Here is a 26990-nt window from a genome sequence, read left to right as displayed (position 1 = left end):
CTCATTAACTTTCTACATTGTTTTCCAGAAATATCTTGATTTATTTATATTAATGAAAATTAAATTAAAAAATCTTTTGGAGATTAACCCTGTATCTCCTTTAGGTCAAAATTACCCAAAAACTGTATTATCGTTAAAATTCGAAAAAATGCAAATTTTTCAGTTTTTGTAAAAAGAATCGGAATGTGTACGTAATTGGTGTTGAAATGAGATATAAATGACAAAAACTTGGTTCAAAAATGTTAAAGTTATTAAAAATCATTAACGTGTCTCAGGTCACATGAACAAGAAATTTAGGAAAAAAACTAAAATATTTTGAGAAAAATTAAAATAAAAGGTAATTTTTATTTAAAATATATCCGTATTTAATTGTGTAGGAGTTTTTGTCTTTATGGCCAAAAAAATTTATTTTTTTTTCAAATTTTTAAAAATTTTGTTAAACAAATTTCAGAGTTTTTCACATTGGGATTTATTGAGATCATAATTTTCAGCACTTAACTTTTAGGCCTAGTGTCACAATATTCCACCCGGCACTCTTCAAAATGTTAACAACCTTTTTTTCCATACAACTGATTATCACTCTAATGTATATAACCAGAAAATGTTTAACTATTTTATTTTAATACTTGTAATGCATTTAACACACATATACATATGTAGTTGTTAAAAGTCTTTCTAATACTTAAACCCAAATATATTTCGGGTTTCCTATTACTAATATTTCCTATAAACTTCAAACATGTTTATTATCCCTTCATGTTGCTTACACATATACACACTACAATCGGCTAAAGTAGCACCCAGATATGATGTTTCAGCAAGAGTAACTGCACGACCCCGTCGACTTTCCGAAATGAGCATAAAGAAGACCAAAAAAGCCATGCCCAGTGAGAGCTCCTTCTTCATATTCAGTAATACTAACAGGTAATAATATTCCCGAACATTTCGAAAGTAACCATAATTCAATATAAAAATTTGGGAATTTCGAGAATTACATTTTACATTTAGCACTATTTACGGAAGTTGTGGTAAAACTGGCAAAAATTTCGAGAAATTTTAAAAATGTAAACAGTTGTATCCCCTACGTTGGACTTGTAACAAAATAAACAGTAACTAACCGATTTTTTTAGAAAACTGGTTTCCAATACGGCTTTGTTTAGGCCCAACTATAATGTGCATAAGCTAGCTTAAGTTAATGTCAAAACCGAACGAAAAGACTGTCAAATGCTTAAGAAAATCCGAAGAAACTTTTAGGTGGCCATAATGTACTTATGTGCATTTAAAACAATTTAGCCCCATTTGCACATTCATGTGCAACACGTAATTAAAAAAATACGTATTTCTTATTATTTTATGAAAATAAATTAATTTTCTTCATCCTTTTCATTTTTTCTTTATTTTCTTTGTATACAATAAACAAACTTACGGAATGTGCGAACAGCTTCGCTCTTTGCTTAAGCAAATAAAATTTGACGAAACTTGACGAAACTCTCTTAAGTACATTATAGTTTGTCACATACGTTTTATATGTATTCGAACAGTTGCTTAAGCTGACTTAAACTAGTGTATGCATATTATAGTTGGGCCTTTTGTTTGAAAAAAATCAGATAGCAAAAAATCCAATAAAAAGGCATATTATTAACAAATTTTTTTTAATAAACTGTTCGCCAGCTAGCTTAAGATCAGGAAAATATTCAAAACTATTTCCAAATATTAAATGAAGATGTTTGGAGCTCTATATCTGTTTAGAAATAACAGGATTATTTATTTTTTTATTAACCCTCCGCAAGTCGCAATCATTTTCAATTGAGACTAGTCGCAATGTCTCAAATTGATATCAATAAAAGAAAGGCGCGTTTGAAAATAATCTCTTCACTTTATATTTCGAAAACATAAAAACAATATTAAATTCAAAATATTTAAATATAATTGCAGTATAAATATATTTTTATCAAAAAATAGCTTAAAACTTAGGGAGTTTAAAAAAATTTACAATAAAAAAATTTTGCCTGTATCAACTAGATCAGTTGCGAGTAACGGAGGGTAATTTTCACACTGCGCAATGTTTTTTGAAATAACCTTTAATCCTGGGACCTATTCACTAATTTTTTTTCTAAAAATTCTCCCTTCTTCCTATTAAAATTTTAAATGTTTAACCTCTCATTTATTAATGTTGTATGTACATCAGTTCATTAGTTTAAAAGTTGTATGTTTATAATCAGTGTATTAAATATTTTTATAACATCACTTATGTACATATACTGAACCAAAAATGGGCAATGGATACAGTTAAATGGGGTGCAGGACTGAAAAGTAGTAGGCTTATATAGAACAATCAGTAAAAATTTCATAGTTTTCATGAATTTATTAAATTGATTACACTGTGCTAGTTGAAAAAAACTGTCAAGCGGTGCACCCGGTGGGTTAAACTAATTCTGGTACGCTGAATTCAGTGGTTCTAACCGTTTCTCTAGGTTAGCTCGTATTTTCGAGATCTACCGTTATTTCGAAAATGTAGGAGGCTGCACAACATATATTCGCGTAACTCGAAAGCGGTTTAGTTTCTTGAATAAACTAGAAAAAACGAAATTCCACAATAAAATTACCTTTAAGTAAGGCTTAACATGTTTTTAATGATCGCAGTCGTTATAGAAATATACATTTTGTTTTAGAAAATTTCGAAATTTTTGGTTTTTAAAACGGCGTTAAAAATGCATACACGCTCTCAATGTTTTTGTACTGCATTGCCGACTATTGCAGTACTAAACATAGAAGAACACTGCACGATGTAGCTAATTACTACGAGTTGTGTATCTTATCTTTTGTGAATAAAATTAAAAGTTGTGTACAGATTTTAATTATTTAGGGCTCGTTTTATTTGGAACTTCGTTTTCTATGCGAATAAAAAAAATTGAGAGCGTGTATGCATGTTTATGCATTGGTTGTATTTTTGATGAAACATATTAAAATTTTTACCTACGAGTGCATTCAAATCTAGCTATGGATTGGGTAATAATATTCTGAATTTGTTTTAACCAAATTATTGCCTAAAATTAAGCTATTTTTACAAGAGTTGAGTTTTTGTTGGCAATGAGATTTACCCATTCCCATTATTATAATAGTTAGGCAAAAATTATTTTTCATTTACATTTTTGCCAAACTAAACAAATTCATCGGATGTTATTTTTGGGAATACAAAATTTATTTAGTTTCCATGAGCCAAATGTCCAATTTAATGATTGATAAATTCACTGAAATTTATTACATATTGCATTCCGATGGTTTACTATCGTTTTCACCAATTCTATTTTTTTTTTTTATTAATTATTTACTATTTTTTTCAAATTAACGAATTTAACTGAAATATGTTTGTGAATAAAAGCTCTGTTGACTGTTGATATTACCTACGAGATTTGGTTCAGTATGTGTATATATGTACTATATGTAAATACCAGGTTCGGAAACTGCTAAATGATTTTGAATAAAAATCAAATGTCATTTAATTTTACGACGATTTATTTCCTTTACCCTATGTCTCCACGTAGCAATTTTTATTGCTAAACATAAGCAATAACGTCGGCAGAACAACAGCATAGCGATTGCTGATTGCTTTAAGTGGAAAAAACGTTCGTCACAAATACAAAATTTTCAATGCGAGAAGTTCTATGAAAAACTGATGTATATTTTGTGTTGAATGATTTTTTTCATAATTTCTTAGTTTTTTTACTTTTGGTAGTTAAATAAATTAAATATGTATGTATGAATTAATCGCACTGAATCATAGAAAGAAGAAATTTTACATTAATGTCAACTAAACTGACAGCTTATTGCTTAGCAATAATTGCTCTGGCAATCAGTAAAGCTATCATTGCGCAATGGATTGCTACATATGGCAATTTGCGGTCTACACTCGCAAATTTCATTGACGCAATCAAATTTGACAATTGCAGCAATAAATATTGCTACGTGGAGACATATGGTTACGTATTTTATTCCAATGCAGTAGGAATTGGAAATAAAATTAAATTGTAAAAATAAAACTTTTCCCGCACCTGGTATTCATATACATATATACTTTTAGAATTGTTATAAACGACATCCAATATTTAACTTTTCTTTATCATGTAGAATATGATGACAGCGATGTAGCCACAGCCAGACCCAGACGCATGTCTGAGGTTAATACTGCCACGAAAATTCAGCCCATACCGGAGGGTTCATCATTCTTCTTATTTTCACAAACTAACAGGTTTTATTTTTTTAATCAAATACATTCGTTTGTTTTAATTATTTTTTAATACAAGTAATATTTATGTTAGATGTCATTTATTTTATATTTAATATTTATTTATAAGCCAATATTCTTCAAAATTCTCAACAGGACCGGCTCACCTCATTAAAATGAGTTTTAACTCATATACATATGTATATAGGGCTGTAGCTGAGAACTAAGTTATTATTTATTAGAAAAAAACGTTGTGTTCGATTTGTGAATTTGTGAAAAATAGTTAAAAAGAGAAAAAAACGTATTTTATTCATATAGGTTTGGGTAATGTTTGATTTACATTTGATTTGAAAATATGTACAATAAAAAATATACATAGCAGCGTTACTGAGAGACAAAAAACCTAAGGGCCGTTTTCCCATTAGGCGATTATCTTTTTCCCCAACGAAAAACTGCAGATTAAAGAAATTTGGTTTTCTCAATGTCTCATTTGCTTCTATTCTGTCGGAAAGCTAACCCGACCTCATCTGCCAATTATTTATTTATCGTACATATAAATTCAATCTGCTGACTGCTGTTCATAGTTTTTATGTGTTTGTGTTTTTGTAAACGAAATTAAATAGATTTTATAAAAAACAAGTAAGAGTGCTATATTCGGCTATGCCGAATCTTATATACCCTTCACCTTTGTTGTGGATGCATTATTATTTTTTATAATTAGTATATAGGTATGTTGTACATTGCCCACTTTCAGCTTACAGCATCCTAAATTTATCAAGAACACAAAAAAACAACGCCAAACGAAACAGAACACCAAAAGAAAAAACAAAAACAAAATACGCAAGGCAATGAAACCAACACACATCCAAACATACGTTTAATTGTATAAAAAACAACAACAACGCCAAAAGAAACAAAACACAAAAGAAAAACAAAATACGCAAAGCATGCACATTCAAACATACGATTTGTTGATTTTTTGTCAAAAAAACCAACACACAACCAAACAAACGTTTAGTTGTATAAAAAACAACAACAACGCCAAAAGAAACAAAACACAAAAACAAAATACGCAATGCTTGCACATCCAACCATACGTTTTGTTGCTTTTTTGTCAAAGCATGCAATACATTGTGTTTTTTGATGAAATTTTCAGAGGTTGTCTCGGATTTTTGCTCATATCTCCGTTATTTATGGACGGATTTTGCTGATTTTAAATAGCAAAATTCTCGAAAGTATGTCTGACTTGTTGATTTGGATCCCGGAGATATCTGGGGCCTTCAGAAAATTGATTTCAACAGACAGACATACAGACAGACAGACAGACAGACAGACAGACAGACAGCCAGACAGACATACAGACAGACAGACAGATAGACAGACAGACAGACAGACAGACAGACAGACATACAGACAGACAGACAGACAGACAGACAGACAGACAGACAGACAGACAGACAGACAGACAGACAGACAGACAGACAGACAGACAGACAGACAGACAGACAGACAGACAGACAGACAGACAGACAGACAGACAGACAGACAGACAGACAGACAGACAGACAGACAGACAGACAGACAGACAGACAGACAGACAGACAGACAGACAGACAGACAGACAGACAGACAGACAGACAGACAGACAGACAGACAGACAGACAGACGGACGGACGGACATGGCTTAATCGACTCCGCTATCTATAAGGATCCAGAATATATATACTTTATAGGGTCGGAAATGAAAAATGTAGAAATTACAAACGGAATGACAAACTTATATATACCCTTCTCACGAAGCTGAAGGTTATAAAAATGTAATAGAGGAATTAACATTAATTTGATGGAGGATGTTCCAAGTGAATGCTGAAAGAGTTTATCATGCCAGGCCTAACTACCTGGCAGACATGCAGAATAATGAATTTTTCAAAAGATTACGGCGGTCGATGTCCACATTAAACAGCTGATTTATGTAAACATGTTGTCACTTGAAGGCAGGGTTTGCCAACTTTCACATCTATTTTGAGAGGTATTGCCCACTGAAAATAATGTTTTTTGTCGGTACATTGAGAAAACCATAATTGTTAACAGGCAGTTTGTCTTAGAATATGTAAATTAAACGTATAATATGTTAAAAGTTTCAGATAAAACGGAAATCTTGAAACGGCAGAACAAAATACTATTAGAAAATAAAAGTATTGCGAGCACTTTGGCATTTTTTGAACTGAACTCTACTAAATACTTACATATTTACCTGACTAAACTAAAAATTTAAGATAATTCTGTCTACATATTTCATAAATAATTTTATTATTTTGGATTAGGTTAGGTTCCATGGGTAACCAATGTTCAAGCAGCTCACTTGGGTCCATTCAAAACTGATACCCAAGGGGTAAACAGCTTGGTATTAATTATACGTCCGTTGTTTTCGTCTAAGACTCATCCTTGATAGCTCATCTAAACATGAAAGGAAGGGTAATCCAAGGATGCGTTCCCTCAGGTTTATCAGAGCCGGACATTGGCAGAATAGGTGTGACACCATCTCATCTTCTTCTTCATTGTGGGAGCTTGTACAGTAGTCATTATACCGTAGGCCCAATCTCCTAGCAAGTGTCCCAATTATACAGTGTCCCGTAATGAAGGAGACAATTAGCCTTATTTGCTCAAGACGAAATTCCATAAGTAGATTCGTGCTGCTGGCATCATATACAGACCAAGTAGACCTCGTTATAACACAGGTAGACTCATTGGTCCATCTGCTTTGTGCAGATTCATAAAGTATCTGCTGAACAGCCATCTTGCATTTAACAAGGGAGATACCAGAAAAGGGGTCGATCTCATCATCATTCATCAACGCACACCTTTTGGCCAGTTCGTCTGCTATGCAATTACCCTGATTTCCATCATTGCCAGGGACACATATTAGCGTTATCCTAGAATGTCCGAAATACCCGGCATTCCTCGGTTAACCTAGATGTCGTAAAGACACCCGCTATTCCGTTAACGGCAGCCTTGCTATCAGTAAATATGCATATATCACCAGATATTCGATAAAACCTCAGCCAGTTGGATGCACGTTTAATGGCCGTAACTTCCGCCTGAAGAGCCGTACAAGTTAGGTAGCCTGAAGTAGGATTTAATCCCATAGTTTTCAATAAAGAAACCACCACCGACCCTATTGCCCCGCTTTGAGCCATCAGTATATACCCTTATGACATCATAAGCGGCTAAGAGTCTGCGCTGCCATAGATCCCTATTCGGGAACTTAATATGGAAAAAAGGTTTTGCGATGCAATAATCGACATTACTATGTAAATGCCAATAGTAGTTCAGTATCTTAGAATGCCCATGATCTTTACCATACCACGAACATCCAGCATTTAGTCTCACAGCAGAGTTGAGAGCCATTTGTATCACCATCAAATCAACTGGTAACCAGTTTAGGATAGCAAAGTGTGCCTTAGAGGGGGTAGTCCTTATAGCGCCTGTAATCAGTATCGCAATAGTCCTGAGAACTCGTTCCACAGCCTTCCGGTGAGTAGCATTATCCAAGGCGTGCCACCACACCAACACTCCATAGAACAAGATGGGTTTAACAACTGCTTTGAAGATCCAATTGATACCCTACGGCATAATACCCCAGTTTGTACCAATTGCCCTTTTACAGGAGTAGATGGCCACATATGCCTTATTAATCCTGTTTTGAATATTCAAATTCCAGGATAATCTTTTGTCTAGAATGATGCCAAGGTACTTCGCATTATCCCTGATCTCAAGACTAATTCCATTCAGTCTAGGTGGTCTGAAATCATCGATCTTATCCCTGATCTCAAGACTAATTCCATTCAGTCTAGGTGGTCTGAAATCATCGATCTTTTCCGTTTTTTGAGGGTTCACACTAAGTCCACTCGAAATACTCCACGCACTCAGTGTACTTAATGCTGATTCCATACAACTAGATATTGTATCCAGAAATTTACCAGATATAAAAACTGCAACATCGTCAGCATACGCGACTGTCTTGATCCATCTGTTGTCCATCCTGATCAACAGGGTATTTATAGCCAAATTCCACAGAAGTGGTGATAATACACCCCCCTGCGGGGTTCCGCGGTTGGCCACTTTTAAAACACTTATACCACCTAAAGTAGCACAAATGACTCTATAACCGAGTATCTTTTCGACTAGTCGGCGAACACATAGATCAATTCCCAGTTCATCCATCGCAGATAAAATGGCCTCGGGCCTGACATTGTTAAAAGCTCCTTCAATATCGAGAAAGGCAACAAGTGAATACTTCTTATGTAGTAGCGACTCTTCAATGGAGCCAACTAGCGAATGTAGAGCTGTTTCCACAGATCTGCCTTTGGTGTAGGCATGTTGGGATTTAGAGATGAGTTCCGACGGAATGGTCATTCTCAGATATACGTCAATCACCCTTTCTAGGGTTTTCAGCAAAAAGGATGCAAGACTAATTGGCCTATAATCCTTTGGTTTAGTATGAGTCGCCTTACCACCCTTAGGAATGAAGACTACTCTACATCTCGTCCACCATGTAGGGATATAGGTCCATCTAATACACGCTGTGTATATGCTGATGAGCCATGGTACAACTAATTCTTCGTTCTTTTGAAGATCAGCAGGAATAATGCCATCCGGCCCAGGAGATTTAAACGGGTCGAAGCTTTTGATTGCCCATTGGATTCTTTCCCTGTTTATTGCAACAGAGTTATCACACGGAGCAACAGAATCAGCAGCCATATCCACAGTCTCATCATCGACTGGGAGGCAACCTGGAAAATGAGTATCTAGTAGGACCTCAAGTGTTTCCTTACTATTCAGAGTCCAAATACCACAGGGTTTCTGGATATAGCTTGGTACAACCGGTGAGGTTGATAAAATTTTACGTAATCGGTTAGTTTCAGAGGATCCTTCCACGCCGCTACAGAAGTCCCTCCAGGCTTTCCTTTTCGCGTTCCTCGTAACGTTCTTAAAGTGATTCACTGAGGACTTGTATGCCGGCCAGTTACCCAGCCTCTTTGCCTCGTTGAACAATTTACGACACGTCCTTCTGGCGTGTGCAATCTCAGGATTCCACCGGGGAGGCTTATTCCTATCCCTGCAGATATTCGGCTTACAGGCCAAATTAGTAGCCGTTTGAAACGCTTCTGTAAGAGTCTCAACCGCTACCTCAATATCCTCCCTACTTTCAATAGAGGACGGGTTTGGTAGAGAACGAGAGAGTGCATCACTCTGCATCTCCCAATTGGTCTTCCTCCTATTTAGAATGATATTATCACTCCTATAAATTACACTAATATTGAAATCAATATATAGATGATCGGAAAAAGAGCAGTCTCCGGAGACAGCCCAATTATTAATCATACTGTGGTGCTCAGCACTCACAAGTGTTAAGTCTAGTGCCTCACTTCTGTTTGAAACAATGAAGGTAGGTTCTGAACCTGTATTAACTACTTCCAAACTACTATTAAGAATGAAGCTAAAAAGACTCTCACCTCTTGTGTTGGTGTCGCTGCTACCCCATATAATGTGGTGCGAGTTAGCGTCAGCACAGATGACCAAAGGTATCCTGGACTCGTTCGCCTTTTTCACAGCACTACGGACAGCATCATTTGGCGGATGCTCCCCGTGGTCATGCGCCATATACATAGCTGGATATCAACCATAACAAACAACCTTCATTAGTTTCCCATGAGACTGATACTGTATCTTCATTGCTGTAATCAGACAGAATGAAGATATTCAAAGAGCTTTTAGCCAGTATACCTGAGTCACCCTAACCATGCTCCATTTTTAATGGTGACGTCGGCGTCCCCCTGGTCAGAATTCAGGAGGGCATCCTCGTCCACCGCCTCCTCTTCCGAGAGCATGGGCTTGACATCACCTGAGGAGATATAGCTTTTGTTGTCGCTACGGTAGACACGCAGGATGATCGTACCAAAACCATAGTAGACCTTCCGTTGTGCCTTCCTTAGCGGCCCCAAAGAGTCCTTATTCAGGACAACGATCGCCTTTCTTGAAGACCCCTCAGCGTCCGTAACCTTAACAACTTTCCAGTCTTCAGTTGGAAGCTGTGGGTTGCAGCACTGAAGGATCTCCAAGATCTCCTCCTGGCTAGATGGCTCAGCTGGTATTTTAGCTATGGATCTAGGCTTTCGGGGTATCTCACTCACAGATAACACCTCAAGCCCAGATCCCGGCATTACCTCGCCCAATGATGCGACAGCAGTCTTTAGTAGCAACGCTGAGCGTTCATCTACACAAGACATCGCATTGAGGAGGAGTGCCTGGGTTCTCTTTGAGAACTTTCCAGAACACCCCTACCAGTTTTTGCTTCACCATATCCCAATTCAATTGAGATATGGATCCGTCATCGACACTCCGATTGATAACCGCCCTGACGAGGTTGTCTTTGACAATCTCGCTGAAGGACTTAGCTAACGACCTTTGTGTCGCTTTGGGCCTTTTTGGTCCCGGTTGCTGGCTCTTGGCCACTGCGTCTTCCTCTGAACGTTGCCGTTAGGCCCCGCTGAAGAATCAGCAGAAGGAGGAGCGGTCTTGAGACCAGCAATGTAGGCTTTCGCCCAAGAAAGCGAAGCTTGTTGCTCCTTAGTGAGATCCTCGACTTTTTTAGAGCCAAGTGCCTCAATAAAGCGATAGGCGGAACGCTTTATTGAGGCACTTTTTGAGCCGGAATTGGCCAGGGGTGATGCGTCTTCAGGACAGGAGGATTCCTTCACAAGACCTGAAAGCACAATTGGCATATGGAAGCCTCCGTGAGGGGCGACTTAGTCGCTTTCCCCTTAGAGGCGCCCGAAACAGGGGGTTTAGCCGCATTGGCGACTTGGGCTTTAGCGGCTTTGGAGGTACTTGGAGAGAAGTCCAGAGGCACCTCGCCGCTTAGGTCACTACCACCTATTGCCTTGAATTTTTTACAATCAGCCAGCCTGGGTGTACCAGATTGACCTCTTGCGACACCAGTAGCATGCAGACTAGTCTGGCCCGGTGTGATCACCTGACTAGCCTGAGTTGCAGTAGCATTCGACTCACCACAGCCCGAAACCATCGCTGTGGGAGTAGGGTCTCCGGAGATTATGAAGCCCCCGACCGGGTACATGTGGCATGATTTTTTACCTTCCATGAAGTCCTTACGGACAAATAAGGTTGCATTTTATGCCTGCTGCCAGGTGTTGATTAACTGCCGCTCCATTGGAGATAACAGATGCAGACCATCAGCCGCCCAATATGGGAAACAGACGCTGATGGATTTCGGACGGACAATTTAAGAGCCCTTTCGGACCAGCCGGACAATAACCAACAAACCCCTCTCAATGAGGGAACATGGTTTGTTGGAACATCTGATAGCCGCCCCAAAGGAGAACAGACGCTATCAGACAGAGGGGAGGGTAGTTCTTAGTATTATGCTCACCGCGTGCCCTTCTGGAATGGGAGACCCTACCGGAGACAGCCAACTCAAGTTAAACTGTCCCCTCCAGCATGGCCAACACAGATCATCGCATTTAAGCCTCTACATCCGTCGTAGAGGGATTAACATAAGTTTTTTTTTGTTATGATTTTTATTATTTTGTTCTTAAAAATACTTATTCAAAAAACCTACCAAAATGTGACAAAAATCGGAACAAACCAACCAAACTACCAAAAGTCAATTTGTTAACTTAAAACTACCAATTTTGGTCCGAGTGGACAAAAACGGCAACGCTGCTTGCAACAACAAAATACATGTAAATCAATGTATTTTGTTGTTGTGTAAGCCATATAATTTGGGAGAAAGTAATTATTTTTACTTACTTACACTCTGTTGCGCCTCAAGTTTTACCCTATGCTTATGGTGTTCTATTTACATTTTGATTGAAAGATCGATTGATTTGCTTCGTTTCTTGGATGGACTCTGTAAATGCGAACTAATGCGTTTCCGCCGTTGAAATTTCTTTAACTTTGACGATAGATCTCTTTCGCTCACCAACATAAACAAGGTTGCCAATTTAGCCATTTTCTGGCTAGATCTAGCGATTTTATTTTCGCCTTTTTATTTTATACTTTTCTTGAACATTTTTGTAATTTTTTAAAAATAAAACAGTATTTTTTATCAAATGACAAAGAAACAGTATTTTTAAACAAATTCGTCTGTTGATGATTTGACGAGAATATTATTGGTTTTATGAAAACAGTCTTCTAAATTGTTTTTAAAGGAAAATTTATCAAAAAGGAAAAAAAATATTGATATTACAATCTTTAAATGTGCTAAACCCATTAACACGAAGTCGGTAAAATTTTTTTTGAAAACTGTCAGTATAACTATTAGTTAACACATAACCAGACTTCGTGGCAATAGGGGGCAAGAAATGTAATATTTTTGAATTTGTATTCAGTTATTTTTGGGTTTTAGCCATTTCTAGCCATTTTTAATTCAAAATCTAGCTATTTTCTGAGCTGAAGAGTTGGCAACCTTGAACATAAATACAGTTTTAGCTTTGGGCATCTCTGATTTACATGTATTTTGTTGTTGCATGACTCAGGTTTTTGACTACAGACTAACATAGGTTTTTTGTCTCTTAATAACACTTCTATGTATATTTTATTCTACGATATGACAATAACATTCATTGTACACATTTTCAAACCTAGAATAAAAATTATCATTAAACAAGTGAGCAATATTCGGCTGTGCGAATCTTATACACCCTTCACCAAATTATACTTCAAAACAAAAATTTTAAATATTTTTAGGCAAACAAAATTTATTTGTTTTTGGATTTTTTGTAATTTTTTTTTATTTTTTTTAATTTTCTAAATTTAAAACATTTTTTTTTTTGTTTTTTAAATTTTTTTTATATTTAACGAAAAAAAACTTTTGGTGAAAAAAAAATTTGAGTTAAAAAATATTTTTTCCGATTTTGACTCATTGTATGTCCAACTTACTATGGTTTTATATACGTGCTTGTAAATGTCTTTGAAATATCTATCATTAGATATCCATATTGTCTATAAATTACTTAGTAAACCAGATATACAGAGATTGACAAAACAATGGAAACTTTAAACTTTTAAATTTTTTTTATTTTATATAAATTTTATATTCAATTCAAATTCATTACAATAAGTTAGTCTCAGCTCCTTACAGTAGCCCGTTTCTGTATTTCTCGAATCGAAAAACTTTTAACAATATTTTGCGAAAAGTTTCTCACAAGAACTGTCAAAACAAGTCACATTTGAAATTGGTGTGAGAAAAACTAAATTTTAAAAAATATAGATATTTTTAATTTCGTATATATAAATATGGAAACCAAATCAGCCGAAAATGTAAGTAAGCACAGTGTTTGAATAAAATAATTATATGTATATACACATGTAAGTACACAAAAATGTGTTTCTAAATTATTATTTTTTTAATTCAGCAGTTATAAGCGCCACACTGTACTTTTTGTTTTATATTTAAATGATGACAATCAATAAAACACAATTGTTATATTTTGGCATTATTAATTTTTTAGCTTTTTACTGTTTTGGTTTTATTATAATTTATTTCTTTCGTTGACGTTTGTCTTGCATTTGACACTTAATTACTGGAAATATTCCAGTATCTGAATCTGTGTTGTGTTGTTGTATTCAAATACAGAAACACTTTTTTCTCGCACATCGAGAAACGATGGAATTTTTTGTTTCACAATTCATGTGAGAAATTTTCCAATGCGAGAAATACAGAAACGAGCTACAGACATTATTGAGGCAAGGTGGCAAATTATATTAATATGTGCTTAAAGAGGGCTCAGACGGCATGTATTGCTTGTGTTTTGTGCCATGTATTGGGACATTTTTCCATATGTAAACATATACATACCGTGTGATCCACATGAAACTTTGTGTATGTAAAATACATGTGTATTACTCGTGACATTTTTGGCAATTAGAGCATGTTCTATTTTCGTGTGTATAACAGTGTTGTATTTTCAAATACAACACTGTGTGAGTGCAAAATAAAAAAAACAAAACAAAAGCGAGTAAAGAAAAATCATAATAAAATAAGTTTCATTGCATTAAATATAAATATAAACATATAAACTTATAGAGGTTATGTCACATGCAATTACATATGTACGTTTGAACGTGGAAATTATGAATCGTATGTATAATGTGATTTATGACATACACATGGAATTCCATATGTATCGAATACATGTCCCAATACACAAGCAATACATGCCGTCTGACCCCCCTATTAAAGGTGGGTCAGACGTCATGTATTGCTTGTGTTTTGTGACATGTATTGGGACATTTTTCCATATGTAAACATATACATACCGTGTGATCCATATAAAACTTTGTGTATGTAAAATACATGTGTATTACTCGTGACATTTTTGGCAATTAGAGCATGTTCTATTTTCGTGTGTATAACAGTGTTGTATTTTCAAATACAACACTGTGTGAGTGCAAAATAAAAAAAAACAAAACAAAAACGAGTAAAGAAAAATCATAACAAAATAAGTTTCATTGCATTAAATATATTTATTGTGACTTAAAAAAGTTTTAAATAAATATGTATATTATTAAAAACAACAAACATATAAACTAATAGAGGTTATGTCACATGCAATTACATATGTACGTTTGAACGTGGAAATTATGAATCGTATGTATAACGTGAATTATGACATACACATGGAATTCCATATGTATCGAATACATGTCCCAATACACAAGCAATACATGCCGTCTGATCCCTCTATTAAAATTTATATATGTTTATAAAAATGTACATATGTATATATATAAGAATTATAACAAACAAGTAAGAGAGCTATATTCGGCAGTGCCGAATCTTATATAACCTTCACCAAATTATACTTTAAAATCCAAATTTAAATATTTTTAGGTAAGCAAATTTTTTTTTTTAAAGTTGTTTTTTTCATTTCTTGGAAAAAAATTTTTTTGAATTATTTAATTTTTTTTAATTTTAAAAAAAAAGTTTTTATTTAAATTTTTTTTTTTTGAAAAAAACTTCTTCGATTTTGACCCATTGTATTGTCCAACTTGCTTTGGTCTTACATACGTCGTTGCAAAGGTCTTTAAAATATCTATCATTAGATATCCATATTGTCTATATTAATGACTTAGTAATCCAGATAATCCAGAAAATCGAGGTTGTCCTGGTTTTTTCCTCATATCTCATGCCTGACAGAATTATTGAAGATTTGGATCCCGAAGATATCTGGGGTCTTCAGAAAATTGATTTCAACAAGACAGACTTATAAGCTTTTTTCCTTTTTAACTATTTTTACACATTTCAAACAGCTTCTCACAAATCGAACACAATTTTTTTTTTTAATTTGGACAGGGCGACGTCTTTCGGGTCAGCTAGTATGTATATAACAAGGTTTTGAGTTGATTGCTTTTTTCTATGAAATCCTCTTTTTTCGGATAATCTTTGTTTTGGAGGTCTTTTTGAAATTACTCAACGGTAACGCTAGATAGAGCTAGAGAAACGAGGAACTGCTTTCTTTTGAAAAACTTCCTAGGGCAAATATTTTTATTACTGTACACTATGATAACTAGAATTTATTAATTTCATAATAATATTCATATAAAATTTAATAACCGTTTGTTTAATTTGTTACTAGATTTCGTGTATTTTGCCATAAGTTGTGTAATCACAGCAATTTTGGTAATTTCATATTGTGCTGTATTATGTTTTCATCGGCCATGTTAGCTGCGGAAAATCCCTTAAAAGCGGACGCAAGTAGGAACCTTGTAAGTATTTTAACATAAATTATTTTTCCTCTATTTCAGAGATCAAACCCTAACCGCAAATACATATAATGTAGGAAAACTGTTTTAAGTCAGTCGGATAATAGCTTAAACATTTAATAAAACGGGTAAAAATATTAGTTTTCGATATTAGTTAAATAAATACATAAATATTTATTATGCAAAGTGTAAGATTTAATTTAAACGTCAACAAAAGATTACCTAAATCACAAAATTGTTATAAAAAACAATTCATTTGGGTATTTTCATTTAATTTTTAAACTATTATAGAAGTTATCGTAAGCGACATTTTGTCACATATTTTTCTATTGTTGAAATTAAATTTTGATGGACAGCCAGATATTTTTAAATTATTAACCCCTGTCTATACCTGACAAATTTTTATCATGGTAAACGTCAAAATGGTTGTCAAGATAAAAAATTATCAGGTATAGTCCCCATTTATTAGTATTATTGCTTCAGGCAACTTTGTCATGACAACAAACGTAATTAATTGTTATGATAAATATTTGCTTTATGTAGCTGGCGCAGTGTGGGGAAAATTAAAAAAAAAAAACAATTTAACTTTAGACTCAGCAATAGTTTTTAAACCAATCATCCAAAAATATTTGCTCATTCAAGAAAAAATATAAAAAAAAATTTAAATATTTGGTTCCGGTTTTAGAATAAAATGTGATTATCTCGTTAACTGTAAGTTTTTTTGAGGCTCCAACTATAAGATATAATTTTCAATTTCGTTTCGATTTTCGTTTTCAAATACTAACATTTTGTATCAATGATTTAGTAAATTAAATAAAAACTATTAATCTCTTTTAGGTTTTAAACAAGTTTGATTACTTTTTTACGGCTGTCTTCACAATAGAACTGTTGCTTAAATTGATTTCATATGGCTTCGTCTTACATGATGGAGCATTCTGCCGATCAGCCTTCAATTTATTGGACTTGCTGGTCGTTTGCGTTTCGCTAATATCAATTGGTTTCAGGTGAGTACATAATAATTTAATACTTAGTTACATTATGATAATAAGAACCCAACAGACCATTTCATAAGCAAAATGTAACTAAATTGTAGAATAAGCTTACCATAACAGAAAAAGTTAACAATTTAACAAATATGATTGCAAATGACTTATGCACGCAATAGTATAGTAATTTGTGTAGATACTTAACATTTAAACATTTATGACTGATAAAAACACTAAAATTGTTTGCTTTGAATTTTGTTTGTAGTAGCTCTTCTGTAATTATGATATACTAGCTGAACCCGGTCCGCGTTGCTGTCCTTTAGAAAACATCTGTTTTATATTGCATATCGATCTCGATTTTAATATACAGTGTCGGACAAAGTCGGTGAACCAACCTTCAATGTAAATACATGTAGTGGCATTTCGGCTGTTTCGAATGAATTCAAAAATCAGTATTGAAATTTCTTATTCATACACCTGAATCAAAAATCTGACTGTACATTGTTACCCAAAAAGCTTTTCTAAAAATTCGGTGAACATTTCATCAAAATCGGTCCAGCCGTTTTTGAATTCATTCGGAACATACATACAAACATCCATTTATATATATATAGATAGGGCATTAGCGGTATAATGTAAAAATTGGATTTTTTTTCAAATATCAAAAATCTGACTATACAGTGTTACCCGCTGGACTATTCGGAAGATTCTCTGATTCATCAAAATCAGTCCAGCCGTATATATATATACGATGGCATTAGCGGTATAATGTAAAAATTTGATTTTCACACACCCCTCCGCCCACACACCGAAAATCAAAAATCTGACTTTACAGTCTAATAGTTGGAACTTTTCCAGACCATAACTCTCAGTTTAATTTAGTTGGGCAACGATTTGTTATATAAGATGTTGTTCGTATTAAACGAACTACAACTTTTTTCTGGCATATTCGACCCTGATCGGTCCACATAGTCTGTATGAATCAATTCTACTACTTCTCGATTCCTTTTAGTATTGAGGAAAGGTGTTGAGGAAATTTGTATTGAATTGGTTTAAATATAAGTCCTGGAATTCATATGCTATCAAATGCACAACACTTTTTATTCCAATTAATATAGAAGGTTATATTATGAATGGCATTTATTGCAGAATGTCTGTATTATATTTTTACAGAATTTGTATATGTGAAGCCTCAGAACAAAAGGTACTCTTTTGAAAATCCAAAAATTTTGGGAAGATTTCAACCCAAATATTATAATAATACCAAAAAAATCAATTTGTAAATAAATTCCAAAAAGTACCTTTTGTTCTGCGGCTCCTCATATACAATTTCTGCAAAAATAGAAATCCTGAAAGCGAATATGTTTTTGCATATATATATTTCTAAAACCTTACTAATGTTTTGTAGTAGACTTATCAGTCAACGATTTCCGATTTAACTGGGATTCTTATATTTTTTAGGTAATAATACTACTTTGCAGTTTTCCATGTTGTTAAATAATTTACAATATTTATAAATCATTTCTTTAGGTATATTTTTCAGATCGATATTTGGAATGTTATCAATTCCAGATTTACCTATCAATTTGGAATATATTCATTAAAAAGTACTCATAATTAAGATTATCTGATAATGTGTTTTAGCAAAAATTAATGAAAGAGGTTTGATTACTAACAAATATTGTCTTTGAATCGAGAAATCTTCCAAAACTGTTAACTCCTGGTTACGTAAAATGTTCTGCTGATCTATTTCCATAGGAGCATGGACTGTCTCTTGAAATGCAGCTATGACATCTATCATCTGATTCCGTTCATTGCTTTGAAAAATTCATCCCTATCGGCAATAACATGTGAAATTTTGTTCCCATGAAATATCCATTTCCCTCGAAGGGAAAATTTCTATCGTGATATTCACATGAACTTTTCATTTACATTAGTTATTTTGTTCGTAACAGATGTTTATTGTTTACAAAATTCCATCTAAAAATTTCACAACATGGGGAATTTTTTCTCGTGAACAAAGTTGATGAACGTGAAATGGCAAAAGGGAACATATTTCATGTGAAATATTGATTCGATTAAGATTTTCAAGATTCAAAGGTTTGTCTAAACATGTTCCTGTAATCTTTTGGATCAATATTTGTAAATTTTTCTCGAATACGATGAACGCTAAATTCTCTTTTATAAGTTTCCTGATCAATTTTAGCATAGTTTTCAAAATATTAAAATTCGTTTCAGATAATTATGTCGTTTGATCAGAGTGATAATTCTACTCTTCTCCCTATAGAGCAACCTTAGAGTTTAGTTAGTTATTTCCGCTAAGTAATTGTTTGTTTTATAATTCGGGACAACATCCTTAACCGTTTCAACAATAATTCTGTTCATTCTTTCAACATTAATATCAATCTCTTCATTCGTAAGATTGATTCCTAATGTTTGGGATTAGATCGTCACCATTCAGTCGTTGAATAATTCTATTCTGGAATCTTTTCCAGTTTTTATATTTATAATTATATTAAGATTAAGTTTCCCGTTTCAGAAATGTAAAATTTTGTTGTCCATTTCACCTGGAAGCAATTATCTGTATAGCATTATGGTCGTTATCGTAGTCTAGAGTTTTAGAGGCAATTCAAGGTGTCATTCTCAGCCCTAATGTGTAGTTTGCAGTCAGCTATGCAAATGTCTAAATATGATCCTGTACGGAGATATGATGGTGGTGGCTAGGGTTCTATAAATCGATTGTTCGAACAATCGACTTTTTGGTCGGAAAAAAGTCGAACAATTATGTTATCTCAAAAGTCGAATAGTCGATAAAAGTCGAAAATAGTCGATAAAAGTCGACTTTTTAGATTGTTAAAAAAAATATTTAATTGCAACATTATACTAAAACTATTGCAATACACTTGCATTTTTTGTAGTGTGTGCTAATATAAATAATAAATAAATGTTTATAAATTAAAGCTTTTTTCTACACAACATTCTTCTAACTATTATTGCCTTGATAAATTTCATTTTTATTGCTAAACTTTACAAAAGGCGCATCAATAAATGTAGAAACTATGTATTTTTTTACAAGAAATGGTAAAAAGTTGAAAAAAGTCGAAAATAGTCGGAAAGTCGACTTTTTGTTTCAGCTATAGAACCCTAGTGGTGGCGTAGCATAAATTTTGCATCTAAAACGAATCTCATTGTCCATTACCAATTACGTAAAATATTTCCCATCACATTATTAGTTGAGTTTCTCTAATTTGTCGCCAAAAAGGCACAAATACCATAATTTTCAAATTGCAAACATTTTATTTATAAAAACTTATGAAATTGGTATTTATTTTCGGTATATTATATTCTATTATTATTTCAGCACAACCCAATAAATTTGTCTAACATTTTTTACTATGCAACTCTGTTTATTTTGGCTGCATATGTGATTGTTTTTACTTCTGCACTAACCCTATGTCTCCACGTAGCAATTTTTATTGCTAAGCACAAGCAATAACATTGGCAGAAGAACAGCAGAGTGATTGCTGATTACTTTAGGTGGAGAAAACGTTCGTCACAAATACAAAATTTTCAACGCGAGAAGTTCTATGAAAAACTGTGGTGTATTTTGCTTATATTTTGTATTGAATGATTTTTTCACTAAATTCTTTGTTTTTTTTTACTTTTCGTACTTAAATAAATTAAATATGTAGAAATTAATCGCACCGAATCATAGAAAGAATAAATTTTACATTAATGACAACTGAACTGCAGCTTATTGCTTAGCAATCATTGCGCAATGGATTGCTACATATGGTAATTTGCTGTTTACTCTCGCAAATTTCATTGACGCAATCAAATTTGACAATTGCAGCAATAAATATTGCTACGTGGAGATTTGGGGTAACAAAATCACATATGCAGCCAGCGTTGCCACTCATAAAACATTATTCCTACCAAATTTCTGATGAAAAACTACCAAAACCTACCAAATTTTAAATATTTGAGAAATGTTATTTGGATTCGTTTCAAAATTAATAGTTTAATTAAAATTATATTATTGCTGCTCATAAATATTGCCCAGAGGATGAATATTATTTAATTATACTACAATCATAAATATGTATGTCACACCTAAAAATTGTGTGTGGATCGTTTCATAAGTGACCATAGCTCCCATAAAGCTCCTATATTTGTTGGTATCCCTACAAAATACAACACAAATATATTTCATACAGAAATAAATTACGCGTCCTAATTTCATGGCGAATTGGTCATAGCTGACATACAATGTCCACTTCAGAAAATCTCTCTTATTGAAATTTTAAAAGAAAAATGTTATGCGTTATAATTTGAAAGATTTAGGGCCGTTTTCTCATTAGGTGATTATCTTTTTTCCCAACGAAAAAGTGCAGATTAAAGAAATATGGTTTTATCAATATCTCATTTGCTTCTATTTTGTCGCAAAACTAACCCGACCTCATCTGCCAATTATTTATTTATCGTACAGATAAATTCAATCAGCTGACTGCTGTTCATAGTTTTTATGTAGATTTTATAAAAAAACGTTTAATAGAGGAATTAACATTAACTTGATGTAGGATGAACTCGAAGAACATGAGTTCCAAGTGAATGCTGAAAGTGTTTTTCATACCAGTCCTAACTACATGTCAGACATGCAGAATAATGAATTTTTCAAAAGATTCCGGCTGTCGATGGCCACATTAAACAGCTGATTTATGTAAACATGTTGTCACTTGAAGGCAGGGTTCCCAACTTTCACATCTATTTTGAGAGGTATTGCCAACTGAAAATAATGTTTTTTGTCGGTATATTGAGAAAACCCAAATTGATAACGGACAGTTTAGCGGCCTAATAAATTTATGTCGACATTTAGTAACAGGCAGTTTGTCAATAAAATTGAGAAAACGGGCCTTAGAATATGTAAATTAAACGTATAATGTGTTAAAAGTTTTAGATAAAACGGAAATGTTGAAACGGCAGAACAAAATACTATTAGAAAATAAAAGTATTGCGAGCACTTTGGCATTTTTTTAACTGAGCCTACATATTTACCTGACTAAACTAAAAATTTCTGATAAGTCGGTCTTCATATTTCATAAATAATTTTATTATTTTGGATTAACATAAGTAGTTTTTTGTTATGATTTGTATTATAACAAACCAACCTAACTACCATAAATCAATTTGTTAACTTAAAACTATCAATTTTGGTCCAATTGGACATGTTTAAAAATTTTGTTTTTTTTTTGTTTGATTATTAATTTATTTTTTAACTTAGGGTAGTTATATTGTATAGAATATATGTAAAAATAATTTTCAATGCTATTATTTAATTGAAAATTTGTTTTCTTTTTTCATTTCATACAGTTCGAATGCGATTTCAGTCGTGAAAATATTGCGTGTATTAAGGGTTTTAAGGCCTCTTAGGGCTATAAATCGCGCTAAAGGCCTAAAGGTATGTTTTTAGACAATTTGTTTTTACTAACATTGTATATTTTGGAATGTATTTATTATTGCTTAATGTTATTGAAAACTAACTACTAGTTACATACATATCTACTATAAATTAATAAACTGGAATTACAATATTATTGTATTTATCTGTGGCTGTGTGGATTATATAAATTTGAATATATCTGAATGTGTTGTTTATAGAAGGCTTGATATGGTATTTGTATGTATATCAAGTCTATGTGAACAGACTTTAATACTAATGGAACTTAAATGGAATGATTTAACTTTATAAGGAACTACAACATAGTTCTTATACTAACAAGTAAATGTGTTTTTTTTGAAAAACGTCTTTTGAATTCATTTAGAAACATTACTTTTCTTGCTATTTATTTAGTAGATACTTACTTATTTCAAGTTATTATGTCTATATGAATAATATTCAAAACAGCTGTTGGTTTATTTATGTAGGTATATTGTATTAATAATTTCTATATACGATTCTAAGAATTAATATTTATACACTAAGAAAAGTAACAAACTAATTGCAACAAATTTTTATTGTTAAATTATACTAATGATTTATATGCGTATGTGTTTTCTTTTTTTCATTCATTATTATGTAAATCATTTTATTTTTATTAAATTTTGTTGAAACTGCGCCTCTAAAATGACCTGACGAATATTATTACTAGATTGTATATATTTTAAAAAAGTACTCGGTTAAAAAGGTACTAGGTACCTACTAGCTGACCCGGTGCGCTTCGACACCCCAATTAGAAGAAAGAAATAGTACTATTAAGTCTCCCTTTGTGAATCTAATTGTAAATGTCTAATTTCATATTTCTGGGTCCATTATTATAGAAAATGCAAAAGAAAGTTACCACTAAAGTCACCTTTTTTTAATTCAAATTCATTCAGAATCATGTGTGCCTAATTTTAAATTTTTAGGTTTATAAAATATTCAGAAAGTACCATTGCACTATAGTTCAAAGTATCACTTTTTCCGTTCGAAATTAGTAACTATTAAAGTATTCTACTGTTTGATATCAAACTTGGACCATAGGTAGAAATACTTATATTTTCAACAAATTTAAGAAAAAATTAACACTTTGTCGACCATTAACCCCTCAGAAAAAAAATAAAGTAAATTCATTGCTTTTGATTAGAAAAAATTTATTTCATATTAGTTTTCAGTCAAATTAGTTGAATCAGTAATTCATTTTGCAAACACATTTGATTCAAAATATTAATTGAAGTATCAGATAAAATTTCGCACAGTGGTATAGAAAAAAAAGAGGGAAATAAATCTGTAATTTCTAAATCCTTAGGCCTTAGTTAGAATTGACAAAAATTTTACATGCGCAAAGAAGAAGTGTTGACGAGTTTAAATTTTTAATTCTGACCGCATGGGCCCACCAGGGGTGTGGATAGGGGTTTCCATAGTAGGACACCTCGGTTATGTTCAATTTTTAAAACGATCCTATTTCTTCGTCTGTGTTTTATATCATCTGCTTCGAATGTATTAATTCCTTGTGTACTGTGGATGTCATTGGTAACCAAAGATACAAATCTGAAAGCATATATCACCATTAAGCCATATAGTGTTTTCATTTCGAAAATTATCTTCCTTTCTTCAGCATTTTTGACATTTTACTTTTAAGTAATTGTAGACAAAATGGCGGACCTTTTCATCTTACAGCCCTTAGGAATAATAGGAGCACTAATTTTCTTCACAATATATTTAATAATCATACTTTGTGTCTTTTGGGCGTTCTTTTAGCCAAATTTAAAAAAGTTAATTTTTTTAGCTCAGTAACCTAGAAAAAATTAAATTACTCAGAAAGCGCAAAAATGCGCAGTATGAAATATAGTGAAATGAATTCACAATATTTCAATATATTTATTTCTTTTTATTTCAAGTTTAACAAACGTTAACATTTTTTTAAAAGCTTCTATAAAGTTAATGTTTTGTAATCAAAAGAAATTACTTTAAGGTTATGTTTAAAAATTGTAATTTTTAATATAAAGGGAAATAGTTTCCAAATATCTAGGAAAGATAAATTAAGTACTTAGACGTCTCGTTGTTTTCTATTTTAAACATTTTTTTAAATTATTCACACACTTTCCACAATTTATGGTTAAAAGTTACGATACAATATTGATACTATTCACAAATTTTTAAAAAATGTATCGGAACTTTGACTTTGAAGGCGTGCTGTCAAGCAGTATTTTGTATTTTATAAAAACCAATTGCAAATTTGATTGCATTGGAGTTTTAGTATCAGGTTGACAACAAAAAATAATGAATAATAACAACTTCGAAATTTGAATTTCGCACGAAAAAAGTGATACTTTGAACTATAGTGCATTGCAACAAAGAAATAGTACATTGATTATAACTTTTACATTCACTAAACCATAACCCGTCAAGTTTGAATTTTAAATTTGTATAGCATTTCCTATATTATCAACTAATTTTGTTTCTATAACATTTAATATTTAATAAATTATCACAAAACCGAAAAAACCGAAACTGATCGGTTTTCAATTTTTTAAAACCGAAACCGCGGCTTTGAAATTCTTCGGTTTTTTGGAAACTCTAAGTCCATTATTATAGAAAATTCAAAAAAGTATGCCCTTGAATTTTCACTCACTTGGGACCATATACGCTTAATTTCATATTTCAAAATCCATTATTACAGAAAATTAAAAAAGTACCATTAGAATATATAAAAAGTACCAAAACGCCCCCACTTGTGGTTTCCCACTCTCTCGGGTCCATATAAGCTTAATTTCATGTTTTTAGGTTAACTGGTGAAGAAATTACAAAAAGTACAATTCGAATAAAGAAAAAGTACCAAAAAGTCTACCCCTAGAATTCTCACTCACTTAGGACCATATACGCTTAATTTCATATTTTTATGTCCATTATTAAAGAAAATTCAAGAAGTACCATTAGAATATAGAAAATGTACCAAAAAGCAGTCACTTGTGGATTCCCACTCAATCGTTTCCATAAAGCTTTATTTCGTATTTCTAGGTTCATTGGTGAAGAAATCACTAAAAGTACCATTCGAATGAAGAAAGATTACGAAAAAGTCTCCTAGAATTCTCACCGACTTAGGACCGTGTATACTTAATTTCATGTTTCTAAGTCCATTGTTGTAGAAAATAAAAAAAAGTGCAATTATAATAAAGAAAAAGTACCATGAAGCATCTGCTTGAATTTTCATTCACTTAGGACCATATACGCTTTATTTTATATTTCTAGGTCCATTATTATAGAAAATTCAAAAAGTACCATTAGAATATAGAAAAAGTACCAAAAAGCAGCCACTTGTGGATTACCACCCACTAAGCTTTATTTCATGTTTCTAGGTTCATTGGTGAAGAAATTACAAAAAGTACCATTCGAATAAAGAAAAAGTACCAAAAAGTCTCTCCCTAGAATTCCCGCTCACTTAGGACCATATATGCTTAATTTCATGTTTCTAAGTCCATTGTTATAGAAAATTCAAAAAGTACCATTAGAACAATAAAAAAGTACCTGTAGTTCAGTTCTCACATTTTGGTACCTAAATATTATCCCCTATTCCTAACACTAACTTCACTCAGATACATATCAGCTAACTTTAATGTCGATAAGTGAAATAATTTAAAATGTATAAAAAGTACCATTAGGAGAAAAGAAACCAATTTTCCTTTTCCACCTTGAACACCCCTCAAGTTTGAAATTTAAAAATATTCCATTTTGCCAAAATTGTTTATGCTGCAGACATGTCTCAAAAGATTAAAATCTGTGTTAATGTGCCCAAGAAAAAATATGTTTAAAAAAAAAGTACCAAACTGTTTACCCGGATTTGGCCCAATATACATACACCTATTCACTCGAGTTCAAAATAACACCCTGTTAGTTAATTTTTGTATGAATCCAGGAACCAATGTTACAAAAAATTATAAAAATTGGCTTAATAATTTCAAATCAAATGTCTTTTCCCGATTTTATCCCCTTTTGGTACCTTTTCTATCCCCATTGCGGTGGTAAAATTTTATTCAAATAAATTTCTGTATCGTGGTGGGAGCTCATAATAAAATATTCGTATGTCTATGTCAAATTATAGAAAAACATATTTTATGAAAAAGTACCAAAAATAAACACAATTTTTATCCCTTAAGGGATTGAATTTCCAAAAAGTACCAAACTTATATTTTTATTTTTTGATAAGTAAAAAATGCTATTTAAAATTTGTTTCTATGTTTATTGGTTTAAAAGATACATAGGGTGCCAAAAAGTACTAAAATACAGTTTTTACCCGTTTTCTCCCCTAAAATGTTCGAATTTCGAAAAAGTACGAAATACCTTTTAGCTTATTTTTTAGATGAAGTAACATGCAAATTAAATTTTTTTGTATCTTTATTAGTTTTGAAGATATAAGGTTACCGAATTTACTCGTTTTTACCCCCTAAACGTTCGAATTTCCAAAAATCCCTTCTTATCGGATCGTTTTAGGGAGGGAGGAACCCACAGTTAATAT

The 26990-nt window shown here is 32.6% G+C and overlaps 1 protein-coding gene across 1 annotated transcript in view; it reads left to right on the top strand.

The window, feature by feature from the left end:
• The window catches only part of Ca-alpha1D (Ca[2+]-channel protein alpha[[1]] subunit D), a 148839-nt gene that overhangs the window by 48523 nt on the left and 73326 nt on the right, over positions 1 to 26990 (top strand). The window contains exons 13-16 of the mRNA XM_065514681.1: positions 4129 to 4249; positions 15886 to 16015; positions 16850 to 17016; positions 22369 to 22456. Coding sequence (XP_065370753.1) covers positions 4129 to 4249; positions 15886 to 16015; positions 16850 to 17016; positions 22369 to 22456 — 506 coding nt within the window. The remainder of the gene's footprint in view (positions 1 to 4128; positions 4250 to 15885; positions 16016 to 16849; positions 17017 to 22368; positions 22457 to 26990) is intronic.

This window comes from Calliphora vicina, chromosome X (genome assembly GCF_958450345.1).
Source record: "Calliphora vicina chromosome X, idCalVici1.1, whole genome shotgun sequence".
NCBI classification, from domain to species: domain Eukaryota; kingdom Metazoa; phylum Arthropoda; class Insecta; order Diptera; family Calliphoridae; genus Calliphora; species Calliphora vicina.
This window is presented reverse-complemented; position numbering and strand designations above follow the sequence as displayed.